Here is a 20,037-nt window from a genome sequence, read left to right as displayed (position 1 = left end):
ATAGCGCTCTGGTAATAATTGAACATACATAAAATGTTTTATTTGTGTTATTTTTTTTTAAATTTTTTAACGTACAATTCATTAAAAAAATGTAATTAGTTCCCGAAGCCACCGCAAAAACAACAAATGGATGAAATTGGTATTAAAAAAAACATCGAAGACGTTAAACACACATCGAATACAACAAACAAACACCTTTTTGATTTGAACTACTTAGAAGTTGATTTTTAAGAATTTGTTTTTTTTGTCCGCCAGTAATTTTATAATCTCCTTATTTATACATTTATATATACAAAAATAGAAATTTTTTTAAATTTATCTTCAAATTCTATAAAAATAAACAGATAAAACAACAGAAAAATGGTAAAACATAATATGTGTTTAAGACGTTTCGATATAATTAAAAATGGGGACCCATTAAAAATTCATCATCAGGAAAATTAAATTTCGATTTAAATATATTGGACAAAGATGATTTTATAATTACATCGAAAAATCTTTGACTGAAAGTTGTTTTATCTCTTAATTTAACAAGCTTCATCTACTGTATTAATTTAACCCTTCAGAACCGTTACGAAGAGATACTCTCCCACGCTTATTTTTGGATTTTTTTTTCAAAATTTCAAATGGAATGAAGCACCGGAAATTTTTTTGTTACCTTCACAAAATTTGATGCTTTACAGGAGAGTGAATTAAAAAATTTTTTTTTTAAAACCTCAAAATATGAAGTGATTTTCTCATCACTTCAGTAAAGTCGGTTAAAAGAAACCAAAATTTGGATATCTTTCTTATACTCCGGCTATCACAGTACCGTTACTGTGATTTCCAAGACAGATGGCAGTAAATTATGTTTTATAAATTGCATTATCTACCCAGAACATTGAAAAAGTAAATTTAATATACTATTCTTTCATATACAAGAGTAATGATTGTGGTACGAAAGATGACCAGTCTGAAGGATTAAGAATCATACTATTTTCTCATACCACTTTAAATAGAATTTCTAACTAGAGAAACTATTACAAACAGATAACCCATTACATATTATCATTCTCATATTGACGTTTGATCAATCACAATTATTATTTACAATTATTAACATTTTTATGTGACTAAAACCATCGTTTATACAAGACAACAACCTAAATTACCAAACATCATTATGATAGAAAACAGTGAAGTGAGTGTCTCTGAAATTAATATGGGCCATCATCAATGATTATCATATTTGGAAAACCACATTAAAAAATATTCGATTTCAGTTATAATATAAATCAAGTCTTTAACTGATTAATCTAACTCTTTTTATAGAACCTACTATTTACAATTTAATTCGTTTTGATTCTTCCACTTCATTCAATGAAGGGAAATGTTCTTTTCAATTTATTCAAGTATTTTTGCTATAAAAGGCGTTTGTATTATGTGGTTTAAAATATTATTAAAAGAATGGCTCATTTTCAAAAGTATTTTATGTTAATAAATGCATTTAATTAGAGTTTCTCAATTTAACATATTCAAAAGAAAAAATGATATGGTCAAGCCCAAAATTCTTATCATAAAGTATTTTTATTTGGCATCATAAAGTTTTTAAGCATAGAATAAGAAACCATAACAACTCGGATAATCACTCATATTTGCCCATTATTAAAATATATAATATTGATTATATACTCTTTTTTTAAGGAATAACGACTTTTAAGGGTTATATGATTTTGATTTTTGTAAAAAATAAGGTACAAATTCTGGAATAGTGACATTGAACATTGAAAAATTATGAAGATAAATTTTTTAAAATTTAACACATAATAGGAATTTGATGGAGATTATTTAACTGGAGAACATCTAAGTGATTAAAAATTGTGTGTTAAAAATCAGGACTTGAATCAAGTAAACGTTTTTCAGGTGTAGTTAGCGTATCCTGTTGATGATGTAACACCGATGTAGAATGTGTATGATGATGTGTATTATGTAAATGATGATTCGATGATGTAGGTCTACATCGACAACCGGTTCTCGAATGTTTTGCATATATTAATTCAACACCACGTGCACAACCCCGTAATGGCCAATAACATAATAAACATGGTAATACCGTTGTTAATGCTAATAAACAACCCCAACGCATCATGCGTCGATGTGGCGTACACGAACACGGTTCATCCGCACAACTCACACCGTCACCATCACGTTCTAATTCATAATCTTTTGAACAATGATAATAAAGTCCTTTCACACAACATAAACACGATGTGTAATCAATCACAGCGTCCACACTACATAAACACTTTTTGTCACAAACCCACCATTGTGGTAGGGGTCGAGGTTGTTGACACGATTCACACCGACAGCGTCCACACTCGGGGCATATTATTGACCCACCACCAGGTAAACCGACTCCAATACTATTTGGTGTACCACCGAGAATACCTGGTGTCCCACTATTGACACCACTGCTATTACGTATTACTGTACCAACCCCACCTAGTGACGTTGTATGACATTCTAACGGATCGGTGGTACGATTCTTTGTAAATGTTGCGGATTGTGGTTGTTTTGTGATTACCGTGGAGGGTAATGGTAACGTCTCCGGGCGATGATGATGATGTTGCTGATGTTGTGATAAATGAGGTGATTTGGTTATCGTCGTCGTACCCGTCGAATGTTGATTATGGTTACTAACAACCGTCGAATGTGGAAGTATTGTAGACGATGATAATATTGACGTACTCAAATTACTATTGAGTATAAGTTGTGTGCTGTCGTGATGACTACCAAGTTGGTGTGGAGATGATGGATAACTACCGCCTCCATTATTTAAATTATTATTACCACGACCAAATGGAGTCTCGACGTATTCATTTACGACACGTTCACCGTCCGGCCGTGGACTGGTCAATGTGACTGGTGTAGTTGGTACTGTTTGTGGTGCACTGGTATCGCTTCCGCCGCCATTTCTCACAGGACTCACTCGACGTGGTAGTGAGCCAAGTGGTGGTGCTAGTCGATGTAGATGTTGAGGATGAGGATGCTGGTGATGCCGCGATCCAAGGGGTGATAATGGTGCCGTTACCGGTGGTAAACTCACACTCATCATCGCAGGTGCACGATGCCCAACAACACCGCCGCCGCCGCCATTGTTTCCACCCACCGATGATGTGTGATGAACACCGGTTGGTATCGGTGGTGGTGGTATATTTCTTGTTGTTGATATTGTTGTTGTGGTATTGTGCACTCCTGCAAGGGATGCGGGCGGTGGCCTGGGGGGCACTCTGGGACCGCCATTGTGGGCCATGTGGCCGGACCCTTGCGATCCTAGCGTAGGAGCGCCGGACAAATCCTGGTGCCGCCTTCATTCGTCATCGTTGTCGCCAACTGTAACAAAGGAAAATACAATCATTAGAAACTTTGAATAAATTAAACAAAATTTTAGTTTTCATGGGTGAAAAGCAATGAGCAAAGGGCTGTTCTTGGCTTGCAAGGCAGTAAGACTGAAAACTGAAATATTTTCACAAGCCCTTCACTCCTAACACTCCTGAACTTGAAAGATCAAAAATTACTATAAAGTTGAGGGAAAATGTTCTATCATGGTTTTAAATTAATCTTTAATTTTTGACCAGCCCAAATGTTCAATCCATTTAAAAATTCCTTCCTTAATCAAGTTTATACGAAAAGCCACAGCAAGTTTTATGTTCCCTGTAGTTTGTCCATGTAATATTGATCTTTCAAATCAGTACAAAAGCAGTTTTCAATTAGTAAGACTTAAAACATTTAGTTCAGATTCGAAATTTAAAATTAGACATTACTCTTCCAATCAAAAATAATAATTAGGTATTTTAATTTCATGTCTGAAAACACTTTAACTTTCATAGCAGAGTAACTAAATGCAGCATCGCGTGCAAAGCTACTAAACACGAATATACACTATGTTGCCGAACTGTGTTAGATGTTTTAAGAAAAAAAATTCAATTTTCAATAACTAATTCAGAAAAATAAAGTTGAAAGACATTTTGTTTGATTCTAGAGCTTCGTGTTTGATTCTAATTCTCGATTGAATTTAATAAGGAGAGGTAATTATGGCAAATGTGCGAGTTGTAACGGTATGGCAAGGCGTATTTTATGACCATAGCCATATGCAAACTCAATTTTTTTCCTGGAAAATAGTCTGTATCACGAAAGCTTTGTTGGCAAGACAAAAACTTCTTGCGCCAAGAAATTTTCTTGAAGTAAACCTCCTCTTGCTCCAAAAAATCTAATTTTAAGAAAATTTTTGGTTCAAGCAAATATTTCAAGAAATCCTTTTTTTTATCCCCGATTACAGCATTTTTGACCAGTATTTCCATGTTTAAATGAACTTTTAATTGTCTTTATAATAAATTTTTATGACCACTTAATCAAATGTTAATTTTGCAGCATTTTGTAAATAACTTTTCAAGAATGAATATATTTAAAAGAAAAATTTCAAAAAAAAAAAAAAAAAACATTATTATTTTTTGAATGGTTTCTTTAAATATCTATTTTTTTTTTTTTTTTTTTGAATGATAGACAGTTTATTATCAGAGAGTTTTTAGTAGGTACTTAACTTGCCTTGTGATATTTTTATACAAAATGTACATTTCTAAGAATCAAATGAATGTAGCTGGTTGCATTTTTTCAAAATAGTTTTTTGTTGTATTTGAAAAAAAAAGAAAAGAGGATAAGGAAAGTCAACTTTAAAACTATTCCATTGTGTTTTTGTATGTGATGGACACGGACGTTTGGTATCATTCATTGAAGCATATATATACGAAATATGCTGCTGGGGGATATGACCTTTTAGAGGTCAGACCAACAGCTTTTTGATTAAATTCATTCCAAGCATTACTGTATTTATTTCATATTTTATTTATAAGCATCTTATTTCCTAAAAATACTTTCTACACTGTGGGGAGATTGGTTGGTCTCATGTAATTCCACGGTTATAGCAAAAATGGCTAACCTGTTTTTTAAGTCTTTGCCAAATTTCTTTCAGATCCGTTCAGCCGTTCTGACGTGATTGAGTAACAAGCATCCATCCATCCAAACTTTCACGATAATAATATATATCAGATTGGAGCAAAATTATTTAATATTTCCATTTAATTAATATTTACAGAGAAAATATCAAATTTGACTCAAAAATATGGCAGTTTTCACGAGATATCGCTTGCCAAAAATTTACAATCAAAGTAGTATAAGAAATCATTGAAAAGTATAAGTTTTGATTTCGATTTTCGAGATGAAAGCAATAATTTTATATCAGAAAGTTAACAAGAATCAACCTACAAAACACACATGAAATAACAAAAGGGCTCAGTGATAAATTGATTTTTGAATTCTTTTTTTCTTCTAAAGAATTCTCCTAAGCTTGATCTTAAAAGAATATAGATTCATCTCTTTTACACGCTGTGTAAAAGACAATGATAGAATATAAACACGTTTTATATATTATTTTAAAATATGAATGGCATTTGTAAAAGCGAAAAAGGAAATAAAATACGGAAGGGTCTTGTTATGATTGTGTCCTTTTCTATCATTCCAGTATGTTTTCTATATACATACAGGAGAGAACAATATGCGTATGACTGTTACATTTTAGTGTTTTCTGGTTGTAACAACCGGTTTTGGTAACTTGGAAGCTAAATAACTTTTTTTAAATATTTCCCCCGAAAATATAAATTCGTACACTATATCGAAGGTCAACGGAGAGGATGTGGATGTGTTATAAATTCGTTTCATGACTTCTAGAACACGATTTTTGTGGTTTTGGAGATGTCTGATACATATACATACAAATATTTGTTTCCCGCCACTTTTGTGCATCTCCTGCGGCCTCTTGTATGAAAGATGGCTTACTCAATGTTATAATAAAAGCGGGCGCTTAAGCAGTTTTATTTAAATACATTGCAGTAAAAAATTTCATTTTAAAAAAAAGCAACTAAAGTAAAAAAATTAAATGAAGGGGGAAATATAACTTTAGTAAAGGAAGTCTGCCGCTCTCAAGTTTTTTTTCTGTACAATTTAAAGTGCTAATAATGTTCTTTTTCCCATTTTGGTTAATAAAAATTACATATTACAATTAGCTCAGATATTTTATTTGTTTTATGGATTAAAATCTTGATGCCAAATTTTTCGAAAACTATTTTTAAGACGGCCACTACTTAAATTTTACAGTCAAGAAGTAGCTCTAATAAATTAGAATTAGAGAATTTTTATTTTTGTACGATTTTTTTAGAGCAAAATAATTAAAACAAGCCTATTCATTCTTAAACATTTAGATAGGTTAAATTAAGCCCCTTTATAGTTAGTTCTAATTTTAAACACAAAATTTAATTAATTTATTAAAGTTGATAAATAATATTAATTAAATGCTACTTAGCTAAAATGAATTTAAACATTTTTTGGTTGAACTATCAAACATATGGATGGAATGTATATGCTTTTGCTTTGCCTCTTACAACATAACACGCCTACATCAATTTTAAGATGCGTAGGCACTGTCTCATTACAACTTGGATATATAATTCGTTCTCTTAAATATCTATTTTTTCTTTGCCACAAACAATTTTTACAGGATGGACTCCGAACTTACTCAAACAAATTCAAATATTTTTTGAAAATTTTCTCAAAATACCTGATTTTTTTGTACACGGTAAGAAATGCATGGCGTTTACTATAATGCTGGTATGGTATAGACACAGATACTATAATATCTATGTTAACATAAATAATATTACAGTCTTGAGTAGGGCTATCCACTTGGGCCTGACGCCCCTACTGCATTGACTCTTCCGTCGTAACTATTGCTAATGTTACTATTACCTCAATACAGTCTACAGTGTGGCGTTCACATCGACACTGCCATAGTAATACCCACAAAATTTTTTTACCGTGTAGTCTATAATGCTCCATTTAGATCGATTGATTTTATTTCTTTTATATTCCGAGTATTCAGCGTGTAAATATAAGCCATTTTATGAATTGACAATGATAGGAGATACACTATAGGGTAGCGATCGAATTGGTCTCGAATTCAAATTAATTATTGTATTCAGTTGAAATACAAATGCACTATATTTTCCTCAAATTCTGATAAGAATCATTTACGAAGGTGAATCTAACTTAATCGATTGTTCCGAGATAACGATGAAGAATCAGGTCATCAGAGTCAGATTTAAGACTTTCTGAAAGTATATAATTTCCATGGTCCCTGATCGAGTCTAATATTCCTTGGCGTTTGAGAATCCAAAAATTATATGGAAAATCTTGGTTTACAAGATATCCAAGGTTACCTGCTAATCTGCTACTCAACTAATCAAATCAAATAGACTTGTTAATTTTTTAAAATTTAACATTTATTTTTTCTAAGTGACTTTTCGTATAAGAATACTTGAAATTAATTGAAAACATTTCAACAAATTTCTTAAAATGTACGTGACTTTTCACTTAAATTTTTTACATTCTTTACAGTATAAATTTGATAATTTTCATTTTCATTTCAAAAATTGTTGACGTGTAGAAAAAATTTTTAAAATATTATATACAATGAACTTATAAAAGTTTGTGAATGACGCACTTGTAACGAGAGACATTTTTGTAAAATAGCCAATAAAATAATATTCACTTTTTGAAAAATATCTAGAATTAAAATTTTTCATAATTACTCTCGCACATTCAAAAAAAAGCCCTTAAATTTTGTTTGAAAAAATAAAATTACCAAGTGGTGTTGTCCTACCGACAGCTTGATTTTTTTATAGATGTGGTCAAAAATATTTACTAAAATTCGAGTCTAATCCAGGCTATGAAATAAAATTGTGAAAGAAACTTTTAAAAATACTTTTTCATACATATTAGAAAGGATGTTTGTTAAATGATATAGTAACTTCCGGTGATTTCATGTTAATTTTCATTCGGTTTCAGAGAATTTAAAAATATAGATAAAACAAATTTTTATCTCTGATTTCTGCTTTTGATACGGAATACTAATGTAAGAATAATTTTTTTTTCTTCGAATATGAATAATTTTTAATATTATAAAATCTACTACACACGACACAATTTATCTGTTTTTGTGACAATACGTCAAGATCATTTTGTAAAAGTGTTGGGGTCCAAAATTTTTAGTTTTTTCGGTTTTGAATCATGATTTACACAAATTATTAATTCTTATAGTATAAAACTTACGACGAAAACCTGTTACAAAATGAAAACAAGAAAAAACTGTCTTTATACAAAAAGTAATAACGATTTCATTATCAAAATGCAAATAATTGCGATTTCATGAAAAATACAAAACAATTAATTTACAAAGTTATCCATAATAGTTTGTTTTTCCATAAAACTGATTCCTAAAATTTCTTGTTCAGAACTGCAAATATCTATCAGAAGTTTATTTTTATGATTATTAATGTAAACTATAAAAATAATTTTGTGACTTTGACATATTGATTTACAAATACTATGATTTGCAAGTGAATTTCAATATTTAAAAAATCCCATTTTTTCGGATGCAGAATCCAGATGCATTTGAGATAGCTAAGAGATAGCTCTCCGTTAAATTACCTTTCAAATGAAACCAAAAAAATTAAAATCGATTCATCCGTTTAGGCGTTACGATGCCACAGACAGACACGCACTAGCGGTCAAACTTATAACACCCCTTTTTTTTGGTTCGAGGGTTAAAAATATTAAACAGCCCTTGTTGGTTGAGACAATTTTCTAAGGAATAATTTAGTAATTCTTAGCTTTACCAAAAAAAAATTGAATATTTAACAGTACACTTATTCGGAAAGATTAGGGAGAACAGAATCAATATACAAAAAAAATTTCATGATGAATCTTTTACAATCTATTTTCTCTGTCAATTGTTCATAATCACTTCAAGCATAAACCTTCACAGAAAACGTTATATAATTAAATTGCCTTTAAAAAACAATTATTCAGAAAGGTATAGAAAGTGTTATAGATAAATCTTGTATCTATTCGATTTTTCAAAGGAATCAAATAAAATACAAATTTTTTTCGATATTCATGGATAAACATTCATCAATTTATCGATCCCTGTCATAAATTTATTGTCATTATTTCTTCTCATAATATGTCTCGTGTAAAACAAGCTTTATCTGTAAGTACACATAGTACACAAAATTGAATATTACAACTCAACAAACATAACATATTTATAATATTGATGTTGCATATTATAAAATACACTTTTTGTATGTATGTATGTATGTATGTATGTATGTATGTATGTATGTGTGTATGTACGCAAACAAATATACATATTCTGTACATATGGTTTGCACATGTAAGTAGTAACTATAAGTATTTTGTAAAAATTTTGTGCAATTACAGTAACATTTTATTTTATTTATTACAACATAATAATAATTTTTGTATTTATTTATAATAAATATACATTTATTTAAAAAAAAATTTTTTTATTTTAATAATTTTATATTGTAAGAGGCCAATCGCTTTTGAAATGAACACAAGTCGAACATTACTCTTGTGTTGAGAGATGTGGTATTTGTATTTTGTAAATAGATTCAGAGCTTGAATTTTTATTTGAATTGCAAATGTTTTTCAGTATAAAATTGACACCAATTTAAACTGACAGCACATTACAGAAAATTTTTTAAGAAATCTTTATATATAAAAATTAGGGGTCGTGTTGTTTGTCCGCTATGGACTCCTAAATCACTGAACCGACTTTACATTTGATTTGCATACCGTGTGCAATTTGACCCAACTTGAAAGGTAGGATAGCTTACATCAAAATTTATAGTCGCAATATTAATTTAATGCAAATTATTTGTCACTATTATCTGTTAGCTCCAAACGATTCTAACAGATGGCGATATCTATTGACTGGATTAAGTATTCAATAGATGGCACTATGTTAAAAATACAAACGTGAATAATAATTTCATTGTATTAAAGGATAACGGTAGTAGAAAATCAGTCATGGAGGTTGGCACGTTTTTTTACAAATGGCATCTATGTAAAAAAGCATGGTGGTCTGCATTACTGATGTACTCCTACAGTTCCCCTTGAATAGTTTACTACAATTAACAAAAACCTTAGCCACAGCAACGCGTGGCCGTATCTGCTAGCATTATTATAAAACATTTTACATTTTACAAAAATTCTTATCGGTCATAAGTTTCCCACTTTAAAATAGAGCTAAAAATTACAACTTTAAATTAAAAATTACTTTGCTTTTACTAAATGTCTACATTTTTAAACTGAGAAATTGTAATTTTCTATTTAGAACACTATAATCTTGAATATGAAGCGATAAATGGAAGTAAAATTTTACTATATTATAATAACCAAAAAATTTTTAGTTAAACTCCCTTAATTCTGGGACCAAATTAATTGGGAGTTTAGTGATTCCACGGAATGCTCTTCAGATTGAGCAAGCATTTATAACAGTTCAGGCGAAAAAACTGTATTGCTTATTTTTGAAATTTTTAAACTGTAGTTGTAGATGTGTGTATCTTTGTGTCAAAAAAAATCATTTACCACTGAGAATATATATTAATAATATGCGTTTTTTGTGGCAAAGAGTATATGTATATGAATATATTATTTATTATAAAATTTTTTATTTTTTTTTTATTTCAAAAAATTGTGTGTAGGTTTTATTAAAAAGCATTTTTCATTATAAGATTATTTAAATATTCATTTATGTGGGTATACAATTATAAAAAAAACCATTTCTACAAGAAAATTCTTGGCATTAAATAATTATTGTTGTTTAATAATGAATTTTTTAAATTTTTATAGAATCAATTATGTAAAGATTTAACAAATATTATTTGGAACTATTATTTTTATGTAACCCAGAATAAGATTTTTTAAAATCGCTTTTCAAATAACTTTGCAAAGTCCATCAAGTTTTTTTTAAATGTATTTTAAACTCCATTGATCAAGAATTATTGGAATATAAATAAAATCATAAAAAAAAAGACCGAGAGGTGTCGTGACACACCCGGTAAGAACTATGCTATTTTTCCAATAATCTTTGTATTTTTAATTTAAAAATTTTATTGACATGGATGGGTTTCGACCTGACGATCTTTCGCATGAGGAGCGGCCATCATAACCACATACTATTAATATTTAAAGATAATAAAATATGAAGTATCATCCGATCGGAATCAGACATTTTTTATTGTCTAACCGCCATCCCTCGAAGGCGCTCAATTCAACACAAAACCAAGAGAAAAAACAAAGAATTGACTGAGTTAATTGCGATGTAATACGTACTATACAATTTGCACATAATTTATGCCCTCGTGGGTAAACAGTGATGTTGACAAAAAAATGTTTCAAACAAAAGTTGTTTATTTTTTTTATAAGGAACATTTTTTATATTTATACTTTTGTTCTATCTCAAACGGGTTGGAAGATGGATCCTACGGACCCAAAATTCAATTGACCTATGTATCAATCGACCTCACTTTTTACGTCCTAAGCACGCTATAAAAATTCCAGCTTGATATATCTTTTTGTTTTTGAGTTATCGTGTTAACAGACGGACATGCAGATTTTATGAACACCTATACCAATATTTTGTTCGTAACATCAATATTTTCAAGCGTTACAAACTTGGAGCTAAACTTAATATACTCTGATATATATTTCATATAAACATGGTATAAAAAGTTTGATAATCATTCAGGTAAACATCATACATACTAAATACACTTCATAACACATCGTATATGTGATTAAAAATGTTTATGAATTTAAAATAAATAAATAAACACATAGACAAACACACAGACACATAGACGACATGGACGAATAGAAATATGAATGTTGTTGATGATCATAGGACAGGACAGACATAGTCACAACACTTATACACTGCAAACCACAACGCATATATATACAGAAGTTTGTTTAGTATTTTAGTCGAGAGATGAGAAGAAAATATTAACGAAAATTATTGCCAACAAATAATACACACATATAACATACTATGATTATGAGAAGAAAAACACATCACTAAAAATAAAACATAGGATGAAATCTCATTTAGTTTATAATGTTATATATAATTAAATGAAATCGATTAAGTGTGGGCCAAGCATTCATGGTGTTGAAGATGATACACTTACACCAAAATTAAAATGTACACCAAATTTCACAATCAACAGAAGAATTTAAATTTAAAAGAACTATCGTCAAGAGAGCATCCATAAACCACTTTACCCGGTCAAGAAGTCAAGCTATATATTTTAATTAATATTTTCTTTTATGGCAAAATGAAAATAATTTGCAATTGAAGTTGCGATATATAGATATTTAATTTAAAACATTGGGTAATTTTATATTTTTATGGACGCCACTTTCTTCTTACAATACCGTAATGCCAATGTTTCAGAAAAAATTGTAATGAATCATTTTTTTAAAACGGACTCAAAAGTATAAAATAATAAATACTTGTAAGATTGGAAACGAAAAAAATGGGGAGCATGCAATACATAACTATAAAGAGTGTAGCATGTACCTCATGTTTTTCGTTTCCAATCTTACAAGAATTTTAATTTTAATAGCTATTTATTATTTTATACTTTTAAGTCCGTTATAAAAACATGGTATTTACATTAAATGAATGCATTCTTATCCACTTCTGAGCTATGGTCCAAATTTCAAAGCTCACCGGGAAGATAGTTTAAAATCAATTCCATCCGAATCCTAAAAAGCGTTTTCTTCAGCTTTCTCTCCTCCTTTTCGTTTTTTCACATTTTCATGCATTGTCATCCACTTCTGAGCTATGGTCCAAATTTCTAGTCTGTAGCTCACCGGGAAGTGAAAATTATAAGATGAAAATATCTTTTAAAAAAATAATTTTTTTCGAATGCACTCAAAGAATTTTCAACAAGTACTTATCCTAGATGGATCGGTATGCAGCTCAAAAAATAAATCAAACTTTCATCTACATCTCATCGACATCAATTATCCTTTCAAACAACAATTCTAGTCTACACCAATAATTTTCATCGACGTTCATTTTATATGGATCGGATTTCCGGTTAAACCGGAAATAATATTTTATTAATATGCACGTTTATACATATAACGTAATAAAATTCGAAAAATAAAATTTAATATTCGTAAAGCAGAAAGTAAAGATTTACGAGAACGAATCCAAAGCCATGTCCTAAGAAGAATTATAGTTTATTTAGGCATTAATAAAAATGTTACATAAGTATGTCTACAAGTCCCTATTTTGCGGGCGAACTCCCAAAACAAATTTAACACAAAAACTGTAAGAGCCTTTTTTCTATTATTTTTACACACAAAAAAATGCAAGGTACTTATACTTCCATAAAAACTTCCAATGCTGTTTATAAAATTATTTTGTATTTTGTAACGGAATCTTAACAACCAAAAAAATATAACGCATGAATAAAATGAAAAACATAAATACATATTTACATTTTGGAAACATCTTTTCTATTTTAAAATTAGTACGATAATATATGTTAAAATTTTCATTTATATATATTTATATGCATAAGAAACATATATTTCATAGACATAATTTTATAATAAGTTCATTCTATATATTCTCTATGGTTATTTTTATAAGTGAAATTTATTTATTTTATATTTAAAAATACGCGCGATAATTGTGCTTCAAATCAAATGTATGTTTATTTATTTAAAAACAATTTTGATAAATGTAATGAACGAAGTTTTTGTTGCCAATATATTTTATGAATCGATTTTCTTTTTGCGATTTATATTTTATCTTTTTCAAGCAGCGCTTTTTGAAAAAAGATAAAAGATATAAGATATGTTTGTACTTGATTGAAAAATGTCCGAAACAATAAAGAATCATTTTGTAAATGAAAAGCCCTATTTGGTTAGGTTTGCGGGTTTTTGACATTTTAACAATGTTAAAATGTTTTCTGTTACATTGAAAAAAAGGAAAAGGTAGCACATAAATATTTTCATAGTTCAAGAAAATTTACTTGCCATACTTTCATTTTTAAGAAGTCAAATACTTATTTTCATGAATTAAGTATTTATATAAGAACATCAATTGTCAAATAAACATGTTTGCTTAAATCCAGTATTTTTTTTACTGTGTGTAATTTAACAATCTTACAAAAAGCGTAAAAAATTATGTATTTATAAAAGGCCTCCAAGTTATTTTTTGCAGGATATTTAATCAATTTATGTATACTCCATTTCTATATTAATGTTAAACACTTTTGTGAAGGCTTATTTTTTAGAAATTTTATACTTATCAGAAATTTGTTATTGGTATAAAATAGCGAATTAATCAAAACATAATAATCGATACAAATTTATTTTAAAAGTCAATAAATAGACATTTCGAATTCTTATCAGATCAAACTATAAATTCGAATCATAAACAATAAAATTTATATTTCTATAATTATCCATTTTACCTTTTAAATTGAAAATACAGCGAGAATTTTACTGGGGATCAATGTGTTCCAAACTAAAGAGATAACTTTCACGTAAGCACAAGGCTTTCAAGGTGACAAACTTTTTAGAGAAAGGCAGCTAATTATTCTCCGTAAATTTAAACAAAATCGTTAAATTTTGTATTTCAAAGTTTTAAGTGATTTGAAGAAAAAAAAAAATGCAAAAACATATTTTAAAGGTCAAGAAACAAATTTCGAAATCAAACCAGATCGAATTATGATGAATTCGATTAATAAACAATAAAATTTATATTTATATTATCAACTATTCTAGATTATAGAAAAAAAGTAAAATTAAAGCATTCTGGCGTAAAATTATAAATATATTTTGATTGTAAATAATTTTATAAGGGCAAATTTTAGTAGAAAATAATTTGAATCTTATTTTAACTTACTACGATGGAAAAAAAGAGCTCTAAACATACTACGATTAACAATTTTGAAATAATTCTAAGTCATATATGGTTCACAAGCTTTAATAAAACAATTTTATTCGTTAGATTCTATAGTCTTGGGTTTCAATTTTCCGTAGATCAGAGAGTCTACAAAATCTAAGAAATTTTGAATGAGATAAATTGGCGCTCACATTATAATATAAACACAAAATATTTCCCAACACAATTCTCTTCATTAATTTATATTCGAACCGGAAATAAAAATTTTCATTCATCATTATCTCAATTATATGTTGTGCATTCAAACAAAAATCAATTGACTAATTTAAAAATATCAAAATAATTTTTGGATGATGAAATGTAAAACATTGCACAGCACATATTTTCAAACATCCGATTAGAACGAAAAAAACACAAACGGACATGTTTGCCAAATAATAAATTTTTGGCAAATGTTTAGAGTCTCATAAATTTTGACATTCTTATTTTTGAAATTTTTGTTATGTTGTCACATTGTAAATATCCCTTCGAAATTAAGTATGTATACAAAAATCTGTAAAAGGTTAGTTTATTTATACCGACACGTGTATTTGTGAATTAGAATGAAACGTGTTTAGAAACAAAAAATACAGCCAATCAAAAAATATTGCCAAATATAAAAAAAAAAAAAAAAGTGAATTTGCTAAACAAGTTTTTGGCCAAACTATTTACGAAACATGTTTGCTCAGAGATCTTTGATAGTCTAAGACATAGTAAAATGTTTTTTCCTTGAATTAACAAAAAGTTCGACATTTAGAAAATTCGATAAACCAATCAGTATTTTCATATAAAAAAAAAAAAAAACTCTTATTACTCTCTCATTAAACAAACTGAAGAAATATGAGAATGAAAGTTAAATTTTTTACGAACATTTTACGTAGGACACACAATTACGTAATTCATATCCTCGGCATTATTACATAACACTTAAATAGTGTTCCAAAATATAACAGGAGCAGGGTTTCAATTTAGAAATTCTCATATAAAATTATTTGAGTTTATAGACAAATATCAAATTCTTTAATAATTATCATTAAGGTTGATCGGCCATTACACTGTAATTTTACTCACTCTAAATTATTTTTTTTAAACAAAAATTAAAATTTTTAATCTGTAATTAATTATATTAATGCTATTATTAATGGATTAATAATAGTAGTGGATAAAATTAATCGAACAAATGTTATTATTACTAAAAAATATTAAATTATCATCTTTTGACTCTGAAAATTTTCGTGAATTTTTGTCTTTTTTTTAATTACCTATTTACAAAACTTTTAATTAATAAAAGTAGAAGTTTTTTACTTTTTAATTTATAGAAGGTGGAGCAACATTATAAAAAATGTATGCGTTCAGAAGGAACTTTGGTTCACATATTTATTAACGTTATAATTTTGTTAGTGTATAATGCCTTTTTTTCATTGGAAATTTTATATTTTTCCTAATAAAAATAGTCGAGCAGTCCTTGCAAAAACATACTTTTTTGTACAATTGGAGATTTCTTTTGTAAAAATGTTAAAAAATTATGCTCCTTGTTTTTAGAATTGCAATCCTAGAATCGGAAATACGTTACAATGGTTATTTTACAGAAAATTTTTAAAAAACAAATGTACAAAACTTAAACACTGATTACAATTATTTGCTACTATATAAAATTATTTTTACATTTATAATTTTTTACCTAATTTTGCCATCTTTAAATGAAAATCATTATATTTTATAAATCATAAGCAGTTTAGAAAGACAAATTGTTTTTAACGATACAGTACTTAATACCATCTCGAACTTACGCAACAGGACCGAGTGATTCGCGTAAGTCTAACTCACATATTTCAAGTTATATGTTGTTATATACAGTACAAGATTATATGAGTAGTGTATAAAACTGCAGGAATATTTAGAAATCACGTAATTTTGAATTCGTTTAAGTCAAGGTATCTGTAATAATTTTTTAATTTCTTGAAAATATTAATATTAATTAGTTTGTTATATATTTATGATATTATTATTTAAAAAGGTAACATACAAAACATGGACAATAATCAACAACTGATTAATATTAATAACTATTATGATAATTATAATTTATTATTATGATGATTATTATTAATTAACGTATAAAATCCATAAATTTGTTAATAATTATTATACTATCTAGTATAATGTTTATATGTTAATTGTGGTTTTATTATTAATATAACATGAAAAAGACAATAACATTGTCTATTTATTAATCATTTAATATCAATAATATATATTTTGAATTTATAACTAATTCAAGTTAAATGTAAATTATTATTGTTAAGTAATTTTGTCGTAGTTTAAGTAGAAAATAATAGTTTAATAACACAGTATAATAGCACCATTCTTACCTACTTACACACACTGTAGTGTATACACTAAAGGTACAAAATAAGAGCATAGTTCTACTGAATATGATTGGTGGTTGAAAATACAAGTTTTTGAATCATCATTTCAAGTAATTATTTTAATTTTGACTCAACATTTATCATTAATTGTGGATATTGAAACTACATCACCTGATAATTGACGTTAGAACAATAATTAATTAATTAATTAGTTAGTTGATATCAATAATTATACATTAACAAAGCAAAATATCTATATATTTATAATATTTATTAAACATATTTTCTAATTAGCTTGATGAAACAAGTTGAAAAATTACTTAATTCACACAATTTTTTTCAATTTTTAGGCAACAATAAAAAAAAGGAAATCAATTCTTAAATTAATATTCACGAGCCTTCGCTTCTAGGTGCGTCGATTTCACACGCATTTATTAGGCAGAAAAATATTTTTGGTTAGAAATCTTAGTTTAAAGAGCCATATTATGTAAGCGTCTGAGAATTAATCTGGTTATACGAAAAATCAGAATCACATGAGAATGCTTACACAAACAGTATTAAAATAGTTGCTTTAAGACATTCATCAATCGTTTCCGAAATACTTTGAAACATTCAAATTAAAACCTTCTAAGCCCAGAATAGCAGATTACTTAGAGAACTTCTCTGTTATTGCTAGTGACAAAAAAAAACATATTAGAGAAAATGTAATAACTCCATATATTTTTGTCATCTTACCTACAATTAGTATTAGTCCATTTATGATTATAGAGCATGTAATCCCAGTCGGAAGTTTCGGGCTCATGACACTTAAGAAAAGTGAAAACGGGTTAATAAAACTTAATTGATAACAACGAACAAAATTTTGTTATAGGTGTTCATAAAATCACCTAATTAGTCCATTTCCGCTTGTCTGTCTGTCCCTCTGTCATTACGATTACTAAAAAACGAATAGAGATATCAAGCTGGAATTTTTATAGCGTGCTTAGAAAGTAAAAAGTGAGGTCTTAAGTGACGTTTCTAACTTTTGTTAGAAACATGTTTTAGTAAACATCACTGTTTACCCACGAGGGCGCAAATTTATAGTGTATAGTATGCATTTTATGGGAATATCAGTTATATACGTGTGACATGTATGTATGTGTAATGTAACCGAGTAATCAACACTGTCTATACATGGTATTTCAACAATAAACTCAATCAATTGTTTGTTTTCACTTGTTTAATTCAAATCAAAGATATTTATTTTCTTATATTTAAATTTTAATAACCCCATAAAATTTGATTATAATTTTCTATGGATATTACAAAAATTAAACGAATATTGTAAGCAAATTTTTTCCTAGAAATAGATAAATAAATCTATTTATCATATCTAAAATATTTTTGACAATCAAATACCATTCAAAATATTTTGAAAGATTTATCATAATAAATCGATTGTATAAAATAATTTTTTCTATTGAAAAGAATTGTTTTACCTCGATATTTACATATTTGAAACACTAATAAAATACCAATTTCAATTGAATATAAAATGTATATAAGTATGTAATAATTGCAATAAAGGCAAATAAATCTATTTGAAGAGATTCCACGTGAATTCATAATAAATTTTATTGAAATTTCTATGAATCAGATATTAATTACTTGGTAGATATCACTGTTATTATTATATATTAAAATTAATATTTTTATCATGGTTAAAGTAAACTCTATATTCATTATTTCTTTAATCACGCTATTAATTAAAATATAATGCCTATTAATTACGGCTTGTATATTTGTTATTAATATCAAATAGAATTATACTTTAATCGCGATTAGAAATTGAAGAAAATATTAAGGACGTTCATGTGCCACCAATGGTTTAGTAAAGAGAAAGCGTGTATAATTTTTTAATGAATCGAAAATTTTTTTAAATTCTGAAAATTGAGATAATAATAACAAACTTCTTGTCACTTAAAATTCAACGAAATTTATTCAATAACAATATATTTGTTCTTTTTTTTAATCATTTAAACTAAATTATACTATCTTTTTTTAACTTCCCAGTATGGAAAGTTATTATAATGGATCCGATTTCGAATTCGTAATTTTCGATATCTTTACATGGTTGGGACAAGGCACTAACACCAATTTGGGAAGAAGTGTGTGTGTACGTACGTTCGTAGTAATTTTTTTTGTCATCGATATCGTGCGAACAAAAAATGATATTGACATCGTTGATCAGGTGTCGATAGAAGCGTATTAAGGGCAATATGACCCGAAAAAAAATTTTAAAAATATTCGATCGAGTCGGTCCAGTTTTTATTTTTTATAACTATTTATTATGCTTAGACGTTATTCGCGTGGACCTCAAGGGTTGCACCAGAACGTCCTTAACTGAACATATATTCTGCCTTCGTTTTCTTGAACGAGTAAATTTTTTAAATTAACCATTGCAGAGAAACATGAGGTTTTCTTGGTCCAAGAATACCAAAAGGGAAACGAAAATTTGAAATTTTTTAAAGCACATATTTCTTGAGGTAAGAAATATTTTTATTTTTGTGTACGTTTTAAGAAAGATTTATTTAGAAAGATTTTTTTTATAGCAAGAATTTTATTTCAGATAAACTCGGTGTTGCATTTCATAGACATAGAAGCCTTTTCTAGAATAAGTTTCTCTGTAAGCCTCGTAGTGATTGGTTCGGGCATACAAACGATTGTAGCATGGTAATTGCTTCCAAGAAATTATAATAG

At 28.0% G+C, this 20,037-nt stretch overlaps 1 protein-coding gene across 2 annotated transcripts in view; it reads right to left on the bottom strand.

Moving 5' to 3' along the window:
- Positions 1 to 369: 369 nt before the first annotated feature.
- The window catches only part of LOC123299143 (protein sprouty), a 70,978-nt gene continuing 51,310 nt past the window's right edge, over positions 370 to 20,037 (bottom strand). For both annotated transcript variants that reach the window (XM_044881399.1, XM_044881400.1), the window contains exon 2: positions 370 to 3,372. In XM_044881399.1, coding sequence (XP_044737334.1) covers positions 1,865 to 3,292 — 1,428 coding nt within the window. In that variant the 5' untranslated portion in view covers positions 3,293 to 3,372 and the 3' untranslated portion in view covers positions 370 to 1,864. The remainder of the gene's footprint in view (positions 3,373 to 20,037) is intronic.

This window comes from Chrysoperla carnea, chromosome 4 (genome assembly GCF_905475395.1).
Source record: "Chrysoperla carnea chromosome 4, inChrCarn1.1, whole genome shotgun sequence".
Taxonomy (NCBI): domain Eukaryota; kingdom Metazoa; phylum Arthropoda; class Insecta; order Neuroptera; family Chrysopidae; genus Chrysoperla; species Chrysoperla carnea.
The sequence above is the reverse complement of the archived record's forward strand: the minus strand, read 5'-3'. Positions and strand labels throughout refer to the sequence as shown.